Consider the following 21,176-nt stretch of genomic DNA (forward strand, 5'->3'; position numbering starts at 1 on the left):
CATTCGCCCGCCCCCTTCACAAAGGTAAAGTTACTGCACATGGGTGTTGCATTCTGAATAGCAACAAGATAACGTTGCACGCGACTCTGTATAGGAAATCGAAACCGAGTGGCACAATAAAAAATGAAGGCTTTCAGGTGGGGACAAGTCCCCACCAACTTTCGAATCAGGGGGTCTGTTCCCCAAATTTTGAACGACAGCGTACTTAAAACCCTGGCATTAAGGTTTATTTAAAATGACATTTAGAAAAAAATACCGGGTAAAACCTTGAAATAATCACTTGCAATGTACCGAGACTGACAAAAAATTTTTGAAAAAAGTAATTCGGTGCTTTTTTTCCAAAAATACGGACGGTAGGCCTATCGGTACTGAAAAAGTAAAATGGCACTGCCCACATCTAACTGTCAATGTATATCACACAAATTTTGTTGCTCTCAAAGTTTTCTAACAAACTAGGTAAATCAACTTTTGAATTACTTTTTAGTTCATTAACTGTCTGCATGTCTTACGGCGTAATAGTTTGTAACTTACTGTACATTCGTTTAGTGACTGTTAATTGACAAACAATTGTTGTTCCTAGCGGTGGCAGTCTGGGCTGCAGCCGGGGCTCCCCGTGAGTTGAAAAACATGTACTTACAGCAACAGAAATGATTTAATTCTGGTTCTGCACACATTCAAGTAGTAGCGAACCATTCTAAATACCAAAATGTAGCTACTAAATGCCAAAATTTAATTAATGTAAGTTAACTTTGCAAAATGCATGCAGAAAACCAGTTGTGTTGAAGGTATGCGCGCTGCCAGGCTTCATAAAATTGTGGTGCTCGTACTTTTGCCCTGTTTTATTGGTACCTGTGTGTAGAGCAGTAGGCTAATTGTGCGGTAGTCCTTAGTGGAAACTGGAAGTTTGGCACAAGCACGCGTGCCACAGCCTAGTGAAAAGTGCGATACTTCTACGCACGAGAAAAAAGAAACCTAAAATAACACATGTGACAATTTGTCACTGACAAAACGTTGTGTCGTTGATGTCTAGGTATGCGGTCTCTCTGCAATCTGCGTGGAGCAGAATAAGCAAATTAGCAACAACACACTATCAAACAATGTTTTGCGGAATTATGAGGAATGCCAGATTGATTAAGACTTTTACGCTCAATAATAATTCGAACAATCATATGCATCGTAGACATCCGATCATAGAAATGCGTCATGGTGGTTTGTAAAATTCCACTGAGCTGAAAATAACGAGAAGGGAAGTTTGCTGAATCCGATAATGACGATAATTGTGTGTCGAAATTTCAAAACAAAATTCCGCAACTATTTAGAAATATTTGACTATTTAGAAATATTTATTTGCTGCTAAACAAGTTTCAAAACAAATGTGATACACACATTGACTGACTGAAAACGTTTGAAAAATATATGTACATGTGTCTTTGGCGGTGCACTTCAGCCACATACACCTGTAGAGTGAAACCAAAGAGGTGAAAGTGCTAAAATATTTGCGAGCCTCAATTAGTTTGCGTTTCATGAACAATGCATGCAGGTATAAAGCAATTATTAGCCCATGTAACTTTTGCTTTGCGATCTTTATTGAAACTTTTGTTCTTCGACTTACTTTAAAGTCGAGAAACATTTAAACTTTTACACGATTTGTGACGATATTTAAAAAGTTTACTTCTAACCTTTTTTCAACTCATTTGCCTAAAAACCAATAATAGTGGAGATTTATAAGTAGAGGTATTTGACAATGTGCGTTGATGTTTGTGAGCAACCTGCAATGCCACATTAATGTCAGCGTTGTTATCAGCAAGTGGCTTTGACATTATCGACGGTTTCGTTTATCTGAAACCTGTTTTTAATGACTATAGCTCAAACAATTTGTTGGAAAACATCAAACTGAAATTTTCCATATTTTTGTCATCCACTGAAAGTGCAAAACATGTTTTTAACTTACAATAACAGGCCGACTGACGTGAAAATTGTTTGTAAAAAAGTTGGGAAAAATATAGGAGAGAGTAAAGTATAAATTGCGCTTCAGTTAGCAGGAATATGGCAATTCTTTGTATTTCCAACAAACGTAAAAATGGAAATATTGTTGGCTGTTTTGCTCACTTTAGCAAGTTACATCGATGCTGGACAATCAAATGAAGTTTGTCTTTCACTTTCGCAAGCTGGGGCTGCAAGCACATCACAACTTGAGTTACTCCACTCCTCTACTATTTATCTGACTTCGTTATTTCATTATTCTAACCCTAAACATCTCCAGAAGAATGGGGATATTCAATAACAACATTACATTTTATCCTTTTTGCTTTAACAAATCAGATCACGACACAGAATTTTATGTCACAGAAAAATATATGCCAACAAGCCCACGCGGACATTCTACTTATTGTTGGTTTAATGCTACTTACACTCCAACCATTTAGAAAGTACTTCAATACACGCTTCATTGTTAACCCCCAGAAAAACTAGCTTTAATATTTCAAGTGCTATAGCAACCACCAAACTGACCAGCTACAAGAACATGATTGCCGATATTTTATATGAAAATATTTCCTAACTGGAAGACAACATAAGGTCTTTAATTAATACGCCAATTAATTATAAATTATTACAATTCACTATACTAAAGTCGTCATAGCGCAATCCCATTTTCCGAAATCATGCAAATAGGGTTAGTATGGAATTTGATGGGGACCCGACACTTTCTAAAAAAGCTATTTTTCCTATAACAATATCTCGAATAAATTCCAACCATCAGCATTGCAGAATTTTGAAATTTTGGCGAGATTTACAGTTTTTGGGATATTGTCATTTATGCAAATTTTATTCCAGGGAAGCGTTCTATACACAATTACATGATTTTGGTGAATAGGAATGGTTCTGCAACGTTTTCTCTCAAAAAACAATTTATTTGATGAATGCTAAATTTCAATGACGTCAGCCTGTATGCGAGCATGTTCAAGATTGTCAGATCTACTAAAAATAAACTTCCCCGTTTGCACTGCACGCTCTGTTGCTTTTGGGCTCGATGTGGCGTGTTTAAAGCCGTACTTCCTTGCAAATGAAAAGAGAGCAGATAAAATCGTAATCCGTTATCCATCGCTAACTGTTTCGGGACTTTGTGAATATTGAGTATAAAGTGAACATAGTGTCCGAAAAAAGGCCAGGATGCAAGATGAATATAGTAATCTAATCTATAGATAATAATTAAGTAAATCAGACTTAAGTAAATATCATAAGATGCCAATCGTGAGGTAAACAAGTTGCAAACGAGTTTCATGGACACTGGGGTAAAAGTATGAGAATCAATAGTCTTTATCATTAAATAAAAAGAAGACGTTTTTCAGCCACACAAGAGCAGGAGTCGAGCAACCACTGGGTAGCGCTGTCACCAAAAACTCGTAATCTTGAGTTCCGTTCCGCGGCGAATACGATATAGACTACTATATGGGCAGCCAGAGCATGATTTGCGATTAATTCCTTCGCGACACAATCATAGCCCGTTGAGTTTGCCGCTCTCCGTTTGCGGGCCACTCCCCACACCGAAATCGATCATTGCGAGTATGCAGGTACTGCTCGCTAATCCCAGCAAGCCATCCTGAACAGCAATAATCCGGTGTTTGTGTAATGGTTGTTTGTAAATTTTCACCGAGCTGAAAATAGCGAGAAGTGTATTTTGTTGGATCCGCCAATGATATTATAATTGTGTTTTCGACTTCCAAAAATAAAAAAAGTCAATAACTGCTAAGAGTTATTTGAGCAAAATCCATAAGTGACGAAAAAAATCAACTTAAAAAACTTATTAACCTTATACTAATAATATTTATACTTATAAACTCAAGGGAAGATGAACAAGGACAAAAATTTAAACAAAAAATTTAAAAATCTGCCTTAATAAACCGAATGAAAAGATTTACATTATATGTCTGTAAATCAGACAGGTTTTGTTTGCCAGCAAAGAAAGTTTTGAAAAAATGCGATGCACATTATATTGCATGACATGAGTCTTGGTTTCGCAGTGAAATTATAAGAGTTGAACGTGTTTGCGAGCTTCAAGTAGTTTGCTTTATACCATATACAGGTAAAGAGGAATAGTTATAGGTTCCTTTTCTATTGTGATTTCAATTTATATTAAAATGATTGGTTACCAAATTTAGATAGAGGACATTTCATCTTCTGCACAATTTGAGACAACAGTTTTAAAAATTTAACCTTAACAGTTTTTAAATCTTTACATCAGTAATAATCAAGATGAAGCGGCAGGAAGTTGTTGACAACGCATGTGCGTTAATCTTCATCGACAGCCTGCACTGCACACAAACACTGCCACAGTTCTGTCATTGTTACTAGAAAGTGGCTTTGACATTTCGACTGTTTAGTTTATTTTCGTTTATCGGAGAAAGGCTCGGTAATGACTATAGTTCAAACAATTTCTCGGTAAACTCAAACCGGTAGTTTTCTATTTGTGTCATCATCTACATCTGCAAAACATGTTTTTGACTTAAAATGTGAGCTGATGTGAAACCGCAAAAGAAAGTTGAGAAAGATAAAGAAGAGGGTGGAGTATATATAGCAGAAAAATATATTAGGTCTTTGCGTTATCAACGAACGTAAAAATGGAAATATTGTTGGCTGTTTTTCTCACTTTAACGAGTTACTTCGATGCTGGACAATCAAATGAAGTTTGTCTTTCACTTTCGCAAGCTGGGGCTGCAAGTGCATCGCAACTTGAGTTAGCGCAAGGACCCCCTGGACGTCGCGGCCCTCAGGGACCTGTCGGCCACAAAGGTGATACCGGTGACCCTGGACAATGTGGTTGTAATCCGAGTGAGATTGAGCAACTTCGAAGACAAATAGACCTACTTCGTGCAGGTAACAACTTCTACAATTGCGTTTTGAATAACAGTTTTGCTCTTACTTTGAATGAAATATAAATTTACAGATTTAGTTTTAAACTTAGCACGTTGAAGTTACAGCGAAAAAAATCGTTGAACCTTGTTCTAGAATCTTGTATCGGTGGCTTCATATATGATGGATCCTGCATCAAGTTGCTTTATACTCGAGGTTCAGGAGGAAACTACGATCAGGCTGTGAGAGATTGCTCGATAAACAATGGAAGTCTTGTCGAAATAACATCAGACAGAAAGTACGACCTGGTGGTCAAATATGTTAATCGAACATGGGATGTGTACGACAGCGGACATGCTTTCAGCGTCAATATTTGGCTGGGAATTTCCTATACGGTGTGATGCTCATAATTTTATCGAACTTAATTGAATTCAATCTGCTATTAATATTTTGATTAATTTTTATTGAATTTCACGTTGATATTTAAGCTAAGATAGACATTTCAATTGTGAAATATTTTGAAAAGTATTTTGTTAATAATGATTTCGCTTCGGTATCGGCGTTCTTTGCCGTACGAAAACATGAAGCTCTAGTAGTATAGTGGTGCCACCTCAGGACTCCTACCGCCACCGCCACCGCCAACCCGCCAACCCGCCAACCGGCAATCTGTCAGATTAGGTCATTCAAGTAATTAGGTCATATGTAAAAAGAGAAAAGTGACGTCATAGTTTTCGTTAGCGCCACCACACGTAAAGAAAAAAGATGTTAGAAAAAGTACAAGTGTAAAAGTGACGTCATAGTTTTCGTTAGCGCCACCACACGTAAAGAAAAAAGATGTTAGAAAAAGTACAAGTGTAAAAGTGACGTCATAGTTTTCGTTAGCGCCAACGTGTGGTGTTCTAGATTTGTAGAGGAAAAAACATCTTGGGTTTGTGGATATTCGATATCAGTTACATCATAGTTTCAGTGTAAAGTATACAGAACGATGAACCGTATGCATTGCCACCTGGAATCATATGGAGAAAAGCCTAGAGTAAGAATGCGTTAATTGACACACTAACATGACCTGGTTATGAAATCCAGCTTGGGTTGAAATAAGCCAGACTTTAGAAACAAAGCATTGGAAGGTATTACAACCAATCCATTCGATTCCAGGTGTAAGAGAAGAATAAATAATAGCTGGTACCCAGATGTGATTTTTCTTGACCCGATTATAAAGGCAAGTCCAAACTTGTCTGATTGAAACAAGTGTGTTGGACAGGTCGAAAGGGTGGTATATTGCGCAATCTCACCAATCCACTCACAGCCAGTTGTGGGAAAGAATAACGGAAAGCTGGTATCCAGATGTGATTTTTCTTGACCCGGTTATAAAGGCAGTCCAAACCTGTCTGATTGAAACAAGTGTGTTGGACATTACTATTCAGCTAGAGCAGTCATCTTTGTTAAAAAACTGTACTTGCTAGCATTAGATATAATCGTTTAGAGGAGGTAAACTTGTTTCGCATTGATAATTAATGAATAATATTGGATATTACTATTCAACAAAGCTTACGGTTTTAGTAATAAATTAGTATTTTTACAGTACCAAGAAGATTAAACTTCAACAAAAAACACATCAGAAGGAATAGGAAACGCTGTAAATTTTGTGTGCGGACATTTACAAAGTGAGTACACAATAAACTTTATGGATGAAATATCATTTTCAATCTATACTGTATATTAGTTTAAGAGATTTGAAAAAACATATGAGACGCTCACACCAACCGCGTGTAGTACCAAGACCCCAGATTCCTCGCCCTAGAACGATTGTGGTGGATGGCGATACAATCGCAGAGGATATTCCTGAAGATTACAGGTAAAAATAAAACATGATTGATATCAAATAACAATTCATGAAAGGAGTTTATTTTATTTTTGAAGGGGTATCTATCAAAGCAATTGGCGAGCAATACGAACTCATTTTCATATCGGTAATACGGTTCAAGAGCGTTACACGTTTCGTATCCCTGACCAAAGCATGATCGATCAAGGTCTCGAATCATTATGGCCATACTTTCGTGAAAATATTTTCCAGAGACAACGACAACCGTTCAAAATCCGTGTCGCATTTGGATTTATTTTACGACATGAAGGAAATGAAGAAGACTTACCAGTAGTATATCGTTACTTTCATCCGGACAATCACTCCGATTATTTGTATTTAGGCCCTGAAACCATCCGCGATCGAACCGAATTCGATCAATTCCTTATCGATATTCAACGGAAGAATATCAGACAATGGTCGGATAGATTAAAATCCGAAAGCGCTTGGGTCGTGGAATCTATCTGTAATGTTGAATTTTACATCAATCCACTTCGGTATATACCGATTGGTATACCAGAAGCATTACCTGAATTTATTATTTCAAATAAAGGTCGATTTGTATGAGGTGACAATAAAGAAAAAACGTGTGATTTGGAATCTCCCCATCCAGATACATATGATGAAATACAGCCTACAGTAACGCCTACACAAAACAATTTACAGTGTTCAACCACTTCATACAGGAAAAAAAAATTTTAAAACAACTTTAAGTTGTCAACGTTTTATTCCATTATCCAACTTTTAACCTAAGAATAGAGTTTGAGATATAAATTTATACTAAACTATAGCTCGTGTAATTGGGTAATGCGAAGAAGTCTTAAGTATATAGCCCCGAAAAACATAGCTTTAGGCTATTCGCTTTTCAAAAAATACAAAATATTGGAATACATCGATCGACGGATGAAATAAAACTAAGACCGCGTTTCGTTAGGTATAGAAAAACTATAAAATTTTCTTGCTTTGGTTGAATTATTCAAACCATTTAAACTTATTCCGCTGATCATATTCATATATACTCAACTTTCTTTAGAAAAGAACGCGTTCAAACCGAAAGAAATGATTCCAACACCACAAAATTGGAAAATAAATATGCGGTTAAAAGCAAGTGTAAACTGTTTTTGATTGATTCTTCCTAAGCCAACTTAACTTATAAGTTATGATTTAACAAAATGCATTAAAATAAGCATATTTTTTCCTAAACACTGTTTGGTTTGATACACTTTAGTTTGGTAAAAGCATGACGAAACAGTATGTAAACAATATATGGTTTAATTAACCTGGTTATTTATTTTTTTTATTTTATTTTTTTATTTTTTCATATGCAAATACTTTTTGCACGTAAAACAGAAGTTCTTAAACTTTTTCATCTTACTTATTCCCACAAAATAAATGTAAATGTGAGAAGAATCAAGGAGCAACGAACTGCTTGTATACCATTGCGATTAAGTTTCATTGTTTATCGAGGTAGTAGTGATTTAAGTTATCTCTTTACAGAATGAAATGCAAACGGATCACCTTACCGCGGATTTCCCGGATCTAGAAAGTGACGGGAGGTTGTTGAGACAAGTTACAGATCCACCAGGACAACAAAGTCGTTACATTCCACCCGGTAGGTTGGAAAATCATGTTTGAGAATCACGTTCCAGAGAAACGTAGGTTTTTACGTCACGATCCTATTTCTGTTAGTACAGGTGATCCAACACGCGAGACCTATCGTCTTTCAACTTTCAAACTATTTCCCAGAGAAGTACAGGTCGATGTTCGTAAGTTGGCTGCTGCTGGTTTTTATTTCACTGGTTTTAAAGACAGGACCAAGTGCTTCAGGTAACGTCTTGTTCATTAAAATAGAGACTTGGATACATAAAATACGGGACTTAATTTCTAATCAAACAAATACGTTTAAACAAGTTGTGCGAATAGTTTTACGTTCAAAAACACTATCATAAAACAAATCTCAACTTCATTCCAGTTGTGGTCAATCTGTCCAAGAATGGGAAGTCGAAGATGACCCGAAGCTACTCCGATGGCATAGATCCAATTGTGATATCATTAACGGAAAGGATACAAGAAACATACCAATCGGTTAGTTAAGACAAAGATTTCAATTAATTTGTAAGAAAAAAAAAAAAGAGAAGCATCGAATCAATCTGATCTGTAATACCAACAAAGTGTAAAGATGGATCGATGTTTAAAACGTCTCAAAAGCGTAAATGAACCGAACCAAATCTTGATTCTTTTTTGTAGTTTCATGAAACTACACCTGAAATTGCCTTATTATACTACCGTTTACGCTGTCATAATAGAACGAGTTACGTGAGTGAGTAGTGAATTCTCCGTTCATACGACGTTACTTCCACTACCTTGTAAATATTGATTAAATCTAGATTCCATTCTTCGTCAATTCGAACTTATTCCACCCCATGGCCATGGAAACGCTACAAGTTCAGCCACACGACCGCCAACATCTGGGAATCCACAGGCTTCAGCAGATCAAAGAAAAGTCATTACAAATGGCATTGGTATCACATCAAATTCACCAATGTTTCAAACAGCTACATTTAGAAATTCTTCGTGCTCCACCCCTCCACCTAGTGTGGTTGCGTCCACCATCGCGAATTCACATAGAAATCTTGCAATTAATTTGGAGAACATGAACTTGTTTCCATGTTTGAATCCGGTAAATCCCCACATGAAGAGCAAGAAATCTCGTCTCCAAACTTTCCTTGATCACTCGTCATCGTGGCCTACTCATAGGATTCGCACAACTCCCAGACAAATTGCAAACGCAGGAATGTATTACTTGGGTGAGGCTCATACTTTCAAGCTTAGGTCTCATACCATAAAAAAAATAAAAAAATAAAAATAAAATTTGGTAAGTTGTAGAATTACAAAGTGAAATATTCTCCAGGTGTAAGAGATCGTGTAAAATGTTGGTATTGCAATGGAGGATTACAAAATTGGGAGAGAGATGACGATCCATGGCAAGAGCACACCAAGTGGTTTCCATTGTAAGTTGAATTTTCTGTCTCCATGAAAGAATTTACCAGATTTGGCTTTTTTATGATTTCTATGTTTAACAAACTTGGATCTCCTGCCCAGGTGCGAGTTTGTTCTTCAACAAAAAGGTCCAGATTATGTTCATGGGATCGCCTTTCGATTCCCCAATCTAAGAAGACCGACAATTCGGAATCCAGCAAATCCAAATCAACTCAGGAATATTCAATCAGGACAAATGTAAACCTCCTAAAGTCATGTTCTTGATCATCATCTTGGTTTTGTTCTTTGTAGTTATCTATTTCTTTGTTTAGTTTACGAAACGGACATCGAAATGGTGGCCCTGAAATCATCGATCCCAGGGAAGAGATAAGATCTCTAGAGCGGAAAGTTGACGGAGAGATGTCTTCGTCTGAACTGGTGGAGCAAGCAAAACTAATGGGATTCGACGAAAGAACGATAAAAACTGCTTTGAAAAGGTGAAATTTTGTCAAGAAAGCTATTTTTTAATTTTTATTGCATTACAATTATCAATAGCATTGAAAACCGATCTTTCTACAGGAAATATGAAACCACTGGTTATGGATTTTCTAGGCTTGAAAATCTCGTTGAGTCTATTCTTGCGATGGAGGAAGAATCTGCTTCCAATAGATCTGAAGAAGAAGGATTGGCAACAAAGAAAGCAACTCCTTCAATAGCATCTGGACTTCAAGAGATTCGTCGTTTACAGGAGGAAAGAACGTGTAAAGTTTGTGGCAACGAACAAGCGAGTGTTGTTCTTATTCCATGCGGACATATTGCTTGTTGTATTGGTTGCGCTGAAAACGCATCGACTTGTCCCCTTTGTCGTTTGCGAGTTCGAGAAAAAGTCCGATCTTTTATTGTTTAAAGCAAAAGTTTGGATTCTTTTGAAATGTAAGTCAACGCCGCGCTATGGTGATTTGATATGAAGTGTGAACCGTATTTAGAGCGCTACCTTGCGTTATCCTCACAATCGATTCAGTTACAAACATCATCGCTGGCTGGCAGTACGATAACATCCAAAACTTTTCAATTTAAATTGTTATTCAAAAAACTTGCCTTGTATAGTATTTTCTGGAATTTCCCAAAGGTTCTTTTCAAGTTTTGAACATGTATTCACGTTGCTATCATATTATAATTCGTTACATAGCCATTTATTTCATCACCGTTGCGCAATATGCGTTATGTGTTTGAAACTCCAAATAGAATGTTTGGCGCCGGACGTTTCACGATTGCCCTGATGAAAAATATGCAATATGCGTTTGAAACTCCAAATAGAATGTTTGGCGCCGGACGTTTCACGATTGCCCTGATGAAAAATACCTTTTGTAACATTTCAGCGATTCGATTCCTCCAATCGTGTGTTGATTTTAACAATGTTTCTTGCGCCGAAACCAGGAAAGTGATCCTGTGACAGACAATGATCAGTCAAGTGAGCCGAAAACTAAGTCGTTGTCTTGCGAAACTTCTGCACACTGTTACAGCGTGATTTTACGAAATTCCTTCAAGAAGCTGTATTTTAAAGCATGTCGTTTAAGCGTTGGAATTTTTGTTTTGCTGATCGAAGAATCTTGTAACCCGCTTTCAGGAATTACTGCTTTATTTTAATCCTTGAGTGTGTTGTATTATCACTGAACCTATTAAAAAAGCACAAGCATACTGGATGTGTGTGTTTACAGACCTCTTAAACGTTTCAATTTGATATATTTGTGAGTATGATTCCAATAGAAACGAATATCTATTTTAAGACTATCATCATGCTGATCGATCGTGAATATAAGTTTGCTTTTTCATACTTTTCCTTGAAAGCTTGGAGAGTAGCCAGAGGCAAATGATTTCAAGGTATGACGATCGCGAAACGCATATTGCGCAACGGTGATGAAATAAATGGCTATGTAACGAATTATAATATGATAGCAACGTGAATACATGTTCAAAACTTGAAAAGAACCTTTGGGAAATTCCAGAAAATACTATACAAGGCAAGTTTTTTGAATAACAATTTAAATTGAAAAGTTTTGGATGTTATCGTACTGCCAGCCAGCGATGATGTTTGTAACTGAATCGATTGTGAGGATAACGCAAGGTAGCGCTCTAAATACGGTTCACACTTCATATCAAATCACCATAGCGCGGCGTTGACTTACATTTCAAAAGAATCCAAACTTTTGCTTTAAACAATAAAAGATCGGACTTTTTCTCGAACTCGCAAACGACAAATGGGACAAGTCGATGCGTTTTCAGCGCAACCAATACAACAAGCAATATGTCCGCATGGAATAAGAACAACACTCGCTTGTTCGTTGCCACAAACTTTACACGTTCTTTCCTCCTGTAAACGACGAATCTCTTGAAGTCCAGATGCTATTGAAGGAGTTGCTTTCTTTGTTGCCAATCCTTCTTCTTCAGATCTATTGGAAGCAGATTCTTCCTCCATCGCAAGAATAGACTCAACGAGATTTTCAAGCCTAGAAAATCCATAACCAGTGGTTTCATATTTCCTGTAGAAAGATCGGTTTTCAATGCTATTGATAATTGTAATGCAATAAAAATTAAAAAATAGCTTTCTTGACAAAATTTCACCTTTTCAAAGCAGTTTTTATCGTTCTTTCGTCGAATCCCATTAGTTTTGCTTGCTCCACCAGTTCAGACGAAGACATCTCTCCGTCAACTTTCCGCTCTAGAGATCTTATCTCTTCCCTGGGATCGATGATTTCAGGGCCACCATTTCGATGTCCGTTTCGTAAACTAAACAAAGAAATAGATAACTACAAAGAACAAAACCAAGATGATGATCAAGAACATGACTTTAGGAGGTTTACATTTGTCCTGATTGAATATTCCTGAGTTGATTTGGATTTGCTGGATTCCGAATTGTCGGTCTTCTTAGATTGGGGAATCGAAAGGCGATCCCATGAACATAATCTGGACCTTTTTGTTGAAGAACAAACTCGCACCTGGGCAGGAGATCCAAGTTTGTTAAACATAGAAATCATAAAAAAGCCAAATCTGGTAAATTCTTTCATGGAGACAGAAAATTCAACTTACAATGGAAACCACTTGGTGTGCTCTTGCCATGGATCGTCATCTCTCTCCCAATTTTGTAATCCTCCATTGCAATACCAACATTTTACACGATCTCTTACACCTGGAGAATATTTCACTTTGTAATTCTACAACTTACCAAATTTTATTTTTATTTTTTTATTTTTTTTATGGTATGAGACCTAAGCTTGAAAGTATGAGCCTCACCCAAGTAATACATTCCTGCGTTTGCAATTTGTCTGGGAGTTGTGCGAATCCTATGAGTAGGCCACGATGACGAGTGATCAAGGAAAGTTTGGAGACGAGATTTCTTGCTCTTCATGTGGGGATTTACCGGATTCAAACATGGAAACAAGTTCATGTTCTCCAAATTAATTGCAAGATTTCTATGTGAATTCGCGATGGTGGACGCAACCACACTAGGTGGAGGGGTGGAGCACGAAGAATTTCTAAATGTAGCTGTTTGAAACATTGGTGAATTTGATGTGATACCAATGCCATTTGTAATGACTTTTCTTTGATCTGCTGAAGCCTGTGGATTCCCAGATGTTGGCGGTCGTGTGGCTGAACTTGTAGCGTTTCCATGGCCATGGGGTGGAATAAGTTCGAATTGACGAAGAATGGAATCTAGATTTAATCAATATTTACAAGGTAGTGGAAGTAACGTCGTATGAACGGAGAATTCACTACTCACTCACGTAACTCGTTCTATTATGACAGCGTAAACGGTAGTATAATAAGGCAATTTCAGGTGTAGTTTCATGAAACTACAAAAAAGAATCAAGATTTGGTTCGGTTCATTTACGCTTTTGAGACGTTTTAAACATCGATCCATCTTTACACTTTGTTGGTATTACAGATCAGATTGATTCGATGCTTCTCTTTTTTTTTTTTCTTACAAATTAATTGAAATCTTTGTCTTAACTAACCGATTGGTATGTTTCTTGTATCCTTTCCGTTAATGATATCACAATTGGATCTATGCCATCGGAGTAGCTTCGGGTCATCTTCGACTTCCCATTCTTGGACAGATTGACCACAACTGGAATGAAGTTGAGATTTGTTTTATGATAGTGTTTTTGAACGTAAAACTATTCGCACAACTTGTTTAAACGTATTTGTTTGATTAGAAATTAAGTCCCGTATTTTATGTATCCAAGTCTCTATTTTAATGAACAAGACGTTACCTGAAGCACTTGGTCCTGTCTTTAAAACCAGTGAAATAAAAACCAGCAGCAGCCAACTTACGAACATCGACCTGTACTTCTCTGGGAAATAGTTTGAAAGTTGAAAGACGATAGGTCTCGCGTGTTGGATCACCTGTACTAACAGAAATAGGATCGTGACGTAAAAACCTACGTTTCTCTGGAACGTGATTCTCAAACATGATTTTCCAACCTACCGGGTGGAATGTAACGACTTTGTTGTCCTGGTGGATCTGTAACTTGTCTCAACAACCTCCCGTCACTTTCTAGATCCGGGAAATCCGCGGTAAGGTGATCCGTTTGCATTTCATTCTGTAAAGAGATAACTTAAATCACTACTACCTCGATAAACAATGAAACTTAATCGCAATGGTATACAAGCAGTTCGTTGCTCCTTGATTCTTCTCACATTTACATTTATTTTGTGGGAATAAGTAAGATGAAAAAGTTTAAGAACTTCTGTTTTACGTGCAAAAAGTATTTGCATATGAAAAAATAAAAAAATAAAATAAAAAAAATAAATAACCAGGTTAATTAAACCATATATTGTTTACATACTGTTTCGTCATGCTTTTACCAAACTAAAGTGTATCAAACCAAACAGTGTTTAGGAAAAAATATGCTTATTTTAATGCATTTTGTTAAATCATAACTTATAAGTTAAGTTGGCTTAGGAAGAATCAATCAAAAACAGTTTACACTTGCTTTTAACCGCATATTTATTTTCCAATTTTGTGGTGTTGGAATCATTTCTTTCGGTTTGAACGCGTTCTTTTCTAAAGAAAGTTGAGTATATATGAATATGATCAGCGGAATAAGTTTAAATGGTTTGAATAATTCAACCAAAGCAAGAAAATTTTATAGTTTTTCTATACCTAACGAAACGCGGTCTTAGTTTTATTTCATCCGTCGATCGATGTATTCCAATATTTTGTATTTTTTGAAAAGCGAATAGCCTAAAGCTATGTTTTTCGGGGCTATATACTTAAGACTTCTTCGCATTACCCAATTACACGAGCTATAGTTTAGTATAAATTTATATCTCAAACTCTATTCTTAGGTTAAAAGTTGGATAATGGAATAAAACGTTGACAACTTAAAGTTGTTTTAAAATTTTTTTTTCCTGTATGAAGTGGTTGAACACTGTAAATTGTTTTGTGTAGGCGTTACTGTAGGCTGTATTTCATCATATGTATCTGGATGGGGAGATTCCAAATCACACGTTTTTTCTTTATTGTCACCTCATACAAATCGACCTTTATTTGAAATAATAAATTCAGGTAATGCTTCTGGTATACCAATCGGTATATACCGAAGTGGATTGATGTAAAATTCAACATTACAGATAGATTCCACGACCCAAGCGCTTTCGGATTTTAATCTATCCGACCATTGTCTGATATTCTTCCGTTGAATATCGATAAGGAATTGATCGAATTCGGTTCGATCGCGGATGGTTTCAGGGCCTAAATACAAATAATCGGAGTGATTGTCCGGATGAAAGTAACGATATACTACTGGTAAGTCTTCTTCATTTCCTTCATTAGTATAGTGGTGCCACCTCAGGACTCTTACCGCCACCGCCACCGCCAACCCGCCAACCCGCCAACCGGCAATCTGTCAGATTAGGTCATTCAAGTAATTAGGTCATATGTAAAAAGAGAAAAGTGACGTCATAGTTTTCGTTAGCGCCACCACACGTAAAGAAAAAAGATGTTAGAAAAAGTACAAGTGTAAAAGTGACGTCATAGTTTTCGTTAGCGCCACCACACGTAAAGAAAAAAGATGTTAGAAAAAGTACAAGTGTAAAAGTGACGTCATAGTTTTCGTTAGCGCCAACGTGTGGTGTTCTAGATTTGTAGAGGAAAAAACATCTTGGGTTTGTGGATATTCGATATCAGTTACATCATAGTTTCAGTGTAAAGTATACAGAACGATGAACCGTATGCATTGCCACCTGGAATCATATGGAGAAAAGCCTAGAGTAAGAATGCGTTAATTGACACACTAACATGACCTGGTTATGAAATCCAGCTTGGGTTGAAATAAGCCAGACTTTAGAAACAAAGCATTGGAAGGTATTACAACCAATCCATTCGATTCCAGGTGTAAGAGAAGAATAAATAATAGCTGGTACCCAGATGTGATTTTTCTTGACCCGATTATAAAGGCAAGTCCAAACTTGTCTGATTGAAACAAGTGTGTTGGACAGGTCGAAAGGGTGGTATATTGCGCAATCTCACCAATCCACTCACAGCCAGTTGTGGGAAAGAATAACGGAAAGCTGGTATCCAGATGTGATTTTTCTTGACCCGGTTATAAAGGCAGTCCAAACCTGTCTGATTGAAACAAGTGTGTTGGACATTACTATTCAGCTAGAGCAGTCATCTTTGTTAAAAAACTGTACTTGCTAGCATTAGATATAATCGTTTAGAGGAGGTAAACTTGTTTCGCATTGATAATTAATGAATAATATTGGATATTACTATTCAACAAAGCTTACGGTTTTAGTAATAAATTAGTATTTTTACAGTACCAAGAAGATTAAACTTCAACAAAAAACACATCAGAAGGAATAGGAAACGCTGTAAATTTTGTGTGCGGACATTTACAAAGTGAGTACACAATAAACTTTATGGATGAAATATCATTTTCAATCTATACTGTATATTAGTTTAAGAGATTTGAAAAAACATATGAGACGCTCACACCAACCGCGTGTAGTACCAAGACCCCAGATTCCTCGCCCTAGAACGATTGTGGTGGATGGCGATACAATCGCAGAGGATATTCCTGAAGATTACAGGTAAAAATAAAACATGATTGATATCAAATAACAATTCATGAAAGGAGTTTATTTTATTTTTGAAGGGGTATCTATCAAAGCAATTGGCGAGCAATACGAACTCATTTTCATATCGGTAATACGGTTCAAGAGCGTTACACGTTTCGTATCCCTGACCAAAGCATGATCGATCAAGGTCTCGAATCATTATGGCCATACTTTCGTGAAAATATTTTCCAGAGACAACGACAACCGTTCAAAATCCGTGTCGCATTTGGATTTATTTTACGACATGAAGGAAATGAAGAAGACTTACCAGTAGTATATCGTTACTTTCATCCGGACAATCACTCCGATTATTTGTATTTAGGCCCTGAAACCATCCGCGATCGAACCGAATTCGATCAATTCCTTATCGATATTCAACGGAAGAATATCAGACAATGGTCGGATAGATTAAAATCCGAAAGCGCTTGGGTCGTGGAATCTATCTGTAATGTTGAATTTTACATCAATCCACTTCGGTATATACCGATTGGTATACCAGAAGCATTACCTGAATTTATTATTTCAAATAAAGGTCGATTTGTATGAGGTGACAATAAAGAAAAAACGTGTGATTTGGAATCTCCCCATCCAGATACATATGATGAAATACAGCCTACAGTAACGCCTACACAAAACAATTTACAGTGTTCAACCACTTCATACAGGAAAAAAAAATTTTAAAACAACTTTAAGTTGTCAACGTTTTATTCCATTATCCAACTTTTAACCTAAGAATAGAGTTTGAGATATAAATTTATACTAAACTATAGCTCGTGTAATTGGGTAATGCGAAGAAGTCTTAAGTATATAGCCCCGAAAAACATAGCTTTAGGCTATTCGCTTTTCAAAAAATACAAAATATTGGAATACATCGATCGACGGATGAAATAAAACTAAGACCGCGTTTCGTTAGGTATAGAAAAACTATAAAATTTTCTTGCTTTGGTTGAATTATTCAAACCATTTAAACTTATTCCGCTGATCATATTCATATATACTCAACTTTCTTTAGAAAAGAACGCGTTCAAACCGAAAGAAATGATTCCAACACCACAAAATTGGAAAATAAATATGCGGTTAAAAGCAAGTGTAAACTGTTTTTGATTGATTCTTCCTAAGCCAACTTAACTTATAAGTTATGATTTAACAAAATGCATTAAAATAAGCATATTTTTTCCTAAACACTGTTTGGTTTGATACACTTTAGTTTGGTAAAAGCATGACGAAACAGTATGTAAACAATATATGGTTTAATTAACCTGGTTATTTATTTTTTTTATTTTATTTTTTTATTTTTTCATATGCAAATACTTTTTGCACGTAAAACAGAAGTTCTTAAACTTTTTCATCTTACTTATTCCCACAAAATAAATGTAAATGTGAGAAGAATCAAGGAGCAACGAACTGCTTGTATACCATTGCGATTAAGTTTCATTGTTTATCGAGGTAGTAGTGATTTAAGTTATCTCTTTACAGAATGAAATGCAAACGGATCACCTTACCGCGGATTTCCCGGATCTAGAAAGTGACGGGAGGTTGTTGAGACAAGTTACAGATCCACCAGGACAACAAAGTCGTTACATTCCACCCGGTAGGTTGGAAAATCATGTTTGAGAATCACGTTCCAGAGAAACGTAGGTTTTTACGTCACGATCCTATTTCTGTTAGTACAGGTGATCCAACACGCGAGACCTATCGTCTTTCAACTTTCAAACTATTTCCCAGAGAAGTACAGGTCGATGTTCGTAAGTTGGCTGCTGCTGGTTTTTATTTCACTGGTTTTAAAGACAGGACCAAGTGCTTCAGGTAACGTCTTGTTCATTAAAATAGAGACTTGGATACATAAAATACGGGACTTAATTTCTAATCAAACAAATACGTTTAAACAAGTTGTGCGAATAGTTTTACGTTCAAAAACACTATCATAAAACAAATCTCAACTTCATTCCAGTTGTGGTCAATCTGTCCAAGAATGGGAAGTCGAAGATGACCCGAAGCTACTCCGATGGCATAGATCCAATTGTGATATCATTAACGGAAAGGATACAAGAAACATACCAATCGGTTAGTTAAGACAAAGATTTCAATTAATTTGTAAGAAAAAAAAAAAGAGAAGCATCGAATCAATCTGATCTGTAATACCAACAAAGTGTAAAGATGGATCGATGTTTAAAACGTCTCAAAAGCGTAAATGAACCGAACCAAATCTTGATTCTTTTTTGTAGTTTCATGAAACTACACCTGAAATTGCCTTATTATACTACCGTTTACGCTGTCATAATAGAACGAGTTACGTGAGTGAGTAGTGAATTCTCCGTTCATACGACGTTACTTCCACTACCTTGTAAATATTGATTAAATCTAGATTCCATTCTTCGTCAATTCGAACTTATTCCACCCCATGGCCATGGAAACGCTACAAGTTCAGCCACACGACCGCCAACATCTGGGAATCCACAGGCTTCAGCAGATCAAAGAAAAGTCATTACAAATGGCATTGGTATCACATCAAATTCACCAATGTTTCAAACAGCTACATTTAGAAATTCTTCGTGCTCCACCCCTCCACCTAGTGTGGTTGCGTCCACCATCGCGAATTCACATAGAAATCTTGCAATTAATTTGGAGAACATGAACTTGTTTCCATGTTTGAATCCGGTAAATCCCCACATGAAGAGCAAGAAATCTCGTCTCCAAACTTTCCTTGATCACTCGTCATCGTGGCCTACTCATAGGATTCGCACAACTCCCAGACAAATTGCAAACGCAGGAATGTATTACTTGGGTGAGGCTCATACTTTCAAGCTTAGGTCTCATACCATAAAAAAAATAAAAAAATAAAAATAAAATTTGGTAAGTTGTAGAATTACAAAGTGAAATATTCTCCAGGTGTAAGAGATCGTGTAAAATGTTGGTATTGCAATGGAGGATTACAAAATTGGGAGAGAGATGACGATCCATGGCAAGAGCACACCAAGTGGTTTCCATTGTAAGTTGAATTTTCTGTCTCCATGAAAGAATTTACCAGATTTGGCTTTTTTATGATTTCTATGTTTAACAAACTTGGATCTCCTGCCCAGGTGCGAGTTTGTTCTTCAACAAAAAGGTCCAGATTATGTTCATGGGATCGCCTTTCGATTCCCCAATCTAAGAAGACCGACAATTCGGAATCCAGCAAATCCAAATCAACTCAGGAATATTCAATCAGGACAAATGTAAACCTCCTAAAGTCATGTTCTTGATCATCATCTTGGTTTTGTTCTTTGTAGTTATCTATTTCTTTGTTTAGTTTACGAAACGGACATCGAAATGGTGGCCCTGAAATCATCGATCCCAGGGAAGAGATAAGATCTCTAGAGCGGAAAGTTGACGGAGAGATGTCTTCGTCTGAACTGGTGGAGCAAGCAAAACTAATGGGATTCGACGAAAGAACGATAAAAACTGCTTTGAAAAGGTGAAATTTTGTCAAGAAAGCTATTTTTTAATTTTTATTGCATTACAATTATCAATAGCATTGAAAACCGATCTTTCTACAGGAAATATGAAACCACTGGTTATGGATTTTCTAGGCTTGAAAATCTCGTTGAGTCTATTCTTGCGATGGAGGAAGAATCTGCTTCCAATAGATCTGAAGAAGAAGGATTGGCAACAAAGAAAGCAACTCCTTCAATAGCATCTGGACTTCAAGAGATTCGTCGTTTACAGGAGGAAAGAACGTGTAAAGTTTGTGGCAACGAACAAGCGAGTGTTGTTCTTATTCCATGCGGACATATTGCTTGTTGTATTGGTTGCGCTGAAAACGCATCGACTTGTCCCATTTGTCGTTTGCGAGTTCGAGAAAAAGTCCGATCTTTTATTGTTTAAAGCAAAAGTTTGGATTCTTTTGAAATGTAAGTCAACGCCGCGCTATGGTGATTTGATATGAAGTGTGAACCGTATTTAGAGCGCTACCTTGCGTTATCCTCACAATCGATTCAGTTACAAACATCATCGCTGGCTGGCAGTACGATAACATCCAAAACTTTTCAATTTAAATTGTTATTCAAAAAACTTGCCTTGTATAGTATTTTCTGGAATTTCCCAAAGGTTCTTTTCAAGTTTTGAACATGTATTCACGTTGCTATCATATTATAATTCGTTACATAGCCATTTATTTCATCACCGTTGCGCAATATGCGTTTCGCGATCGTCATACCTTGAAATCATTTGCCTCTGGCTACTCTCCAAGCTTTCAAGGAAAAGTATGAAAAAGCAAACTTATATTCACGATCGATCAGCATGATGATAGTCTTAAAATAGATATTCGTTTCTATTGGAATCATACTCACAAATATATCAAATTGAAACGTTTAAGAGGTCTGTA

General features: G+C 36.6%; 6 protein-coding genes across 6 annotated transcripts; 5 read left to right on the forward strand and 1 right to left on the reverse strand.

The window, feature by feature from the left end:
• The first annotated feature begins 4,586 nt into the window (after positions 1–4,586).
• LOC143463443 (uncharacterized) lies at positions 4,587–5,318 on the forward strand. Its single transcript, XM_076961910.1, has 2 exons — positions 4,587–4,875; positions 5,008–5,318. The coding sequence occupies exons 1-2, from the start codon at positions 4,620–4,622 to the stop codon at positions 5,250–5,252; spliced, it is 501 nt and encodes a 166-aa protein (XP_076818025.1). The 5' UTR covers positions 4,587–4,619; the 3' UTR covers positions 5,253–5,318.
• Positions 5,319–5,453: 135 nt separating this feature from the next.
• LOC143463442 (uncharacterized) lies at positions 5,454–7,298 on the forward strand. The gene is made up of 4 exons (XM_076961909.1): positions 5,454–6,006; positions 6,162–6,515; positions 6,575–6,706; positions 6,772–7,298. Exons 3-4 carry the CDS (start codon positions 6,597–6,599, stop codon positions 7,277–7,279), a joined length of 618 nt encoding a protein of 205 aa, XP_076818024.1. The 5' UTR covers positions 5,454–6,006; positions 6,162–6,515; positions 6,575–6,596; the 3' UTR covers positions 7,280–7,298.
• An 836-nt stretch (positions 7,299–8,134) lies between these two features.
• LOC143462372 (baculoviral IAP repeat-containing protein 7-like) lies at positions 8,135–11,389 on the forward strand. The gene is made up of 8 exons (XM_076960505.1): positions 8,135–8,324; positions 8,407–8,539; positions 8,685–8,797; positions 9,100–9,519; positions 9,624–9,723; positions 9,815–9,949; positions 10,024–10,188; positions 10,271–11,389. The coding sequence occupies exons 1-8, from the start codon at positions 8,216–8,218 to the stop codon at positions 10,596–10,598; spliced, it is 1,503 nt and encodes a 500-aa protein (XP_076816620.1). The 5' UTR covers positions 8,135–8,215; the 3' UTR covers positions 10,599–11,389.
• Positions 11,390–11,407: 18 nt separating this feature from the next.
• Positions 11,408–14,367, reverse strand: LOC143462373 (baculoviral IAP repeat-containing protein 7-like). The gene is made up of 8 exons (XM_076960507.1): positions 14,178–14,367; positions 13,963–14,095; positions 13,705–13,817; positions 12,983–13,402; positions 12,779–12,878; positions 12,553–12,687; positions 12,314–12,478; positions 11,408–12,231 (listed from the first exon to the last, which is right to left on the reverse strand). Exons 1-8 carry the CDS (start codon positions 14,284–14,286, stop codon positions 11,904–11,906), a joined length of 1,503 nt encoding a protein of 500 aa, XP_076816622.1. The 5' UTR covers positions 14,287–14,367; the 3' UTR covers positions 11,408–11,903.
• Positions 14,368–15,675: 1,308 nt separating this feature from the next.
• Positions 15,676–17,378, forward strand: LOC143462635 (uncharacterized). The gene is made up of 3 exons (XM_076960866.1): positions 15,676–16,595; positions 16,655–16,786; positions 16,852–17,378. Exons 2-3 carry the CDS (start codon positions 16,677–16,679, stop codon positions 17,357–17,359), a joined length of 618 nt encoding a protein of 205 aa, XP_076816981.1. The 5' UTR covers positions 15,676–16,595; positions 16,655–16,676; the 3' UTR covers positions 17,360–17,378.
• An 836-nt stretch (positions 17,379–18,214) lies between these two features.
• Positions 18,215–21,173, forward strand: LOC143461992 (baculoviral IAP repeat-containing protein 7-like). Its single transcript, XM_076959969.1, has 8 exons — positions 18,215–18,404; positions 18,487–18,619; positions 18,765–18,877; positions 19,179–19,598; positions 19,703–19,802; positions 19,894–20,028; positions 20,103–20,267; positions 20,350–21,173. The coding sequence occupies exons 1-8, from the start codon at positions 18,296–18,298 to the stop codon at positions 20,675–20,677; spliced, it is 1,503 nt and encodes a 500-aa protein (XP_076816084.1). The 5' UTR covers positions 18,215–18,295; the 3' UTR covers positions 20,678–21,173.
• Positions 21,174–21,176: the final 3 nt, after the last annotated feature.

This window comes from Clavelina lepadiformis, chromosome 6 (genome assembly GCF_947623445.1).
Source record: "Clavelina lepadiformis chromosome 6, kaClaLepa1.1, whole genome shotgun sequence".
In the NCBI taxonomy this organism is placed as follows: domain Eukaryota; kingdom Metazoa; phylum Chordata; class Ascidiacea; order Aplousobranchia; family Clavelinidae; genus Clavelina; species Clavelina lepadiformis.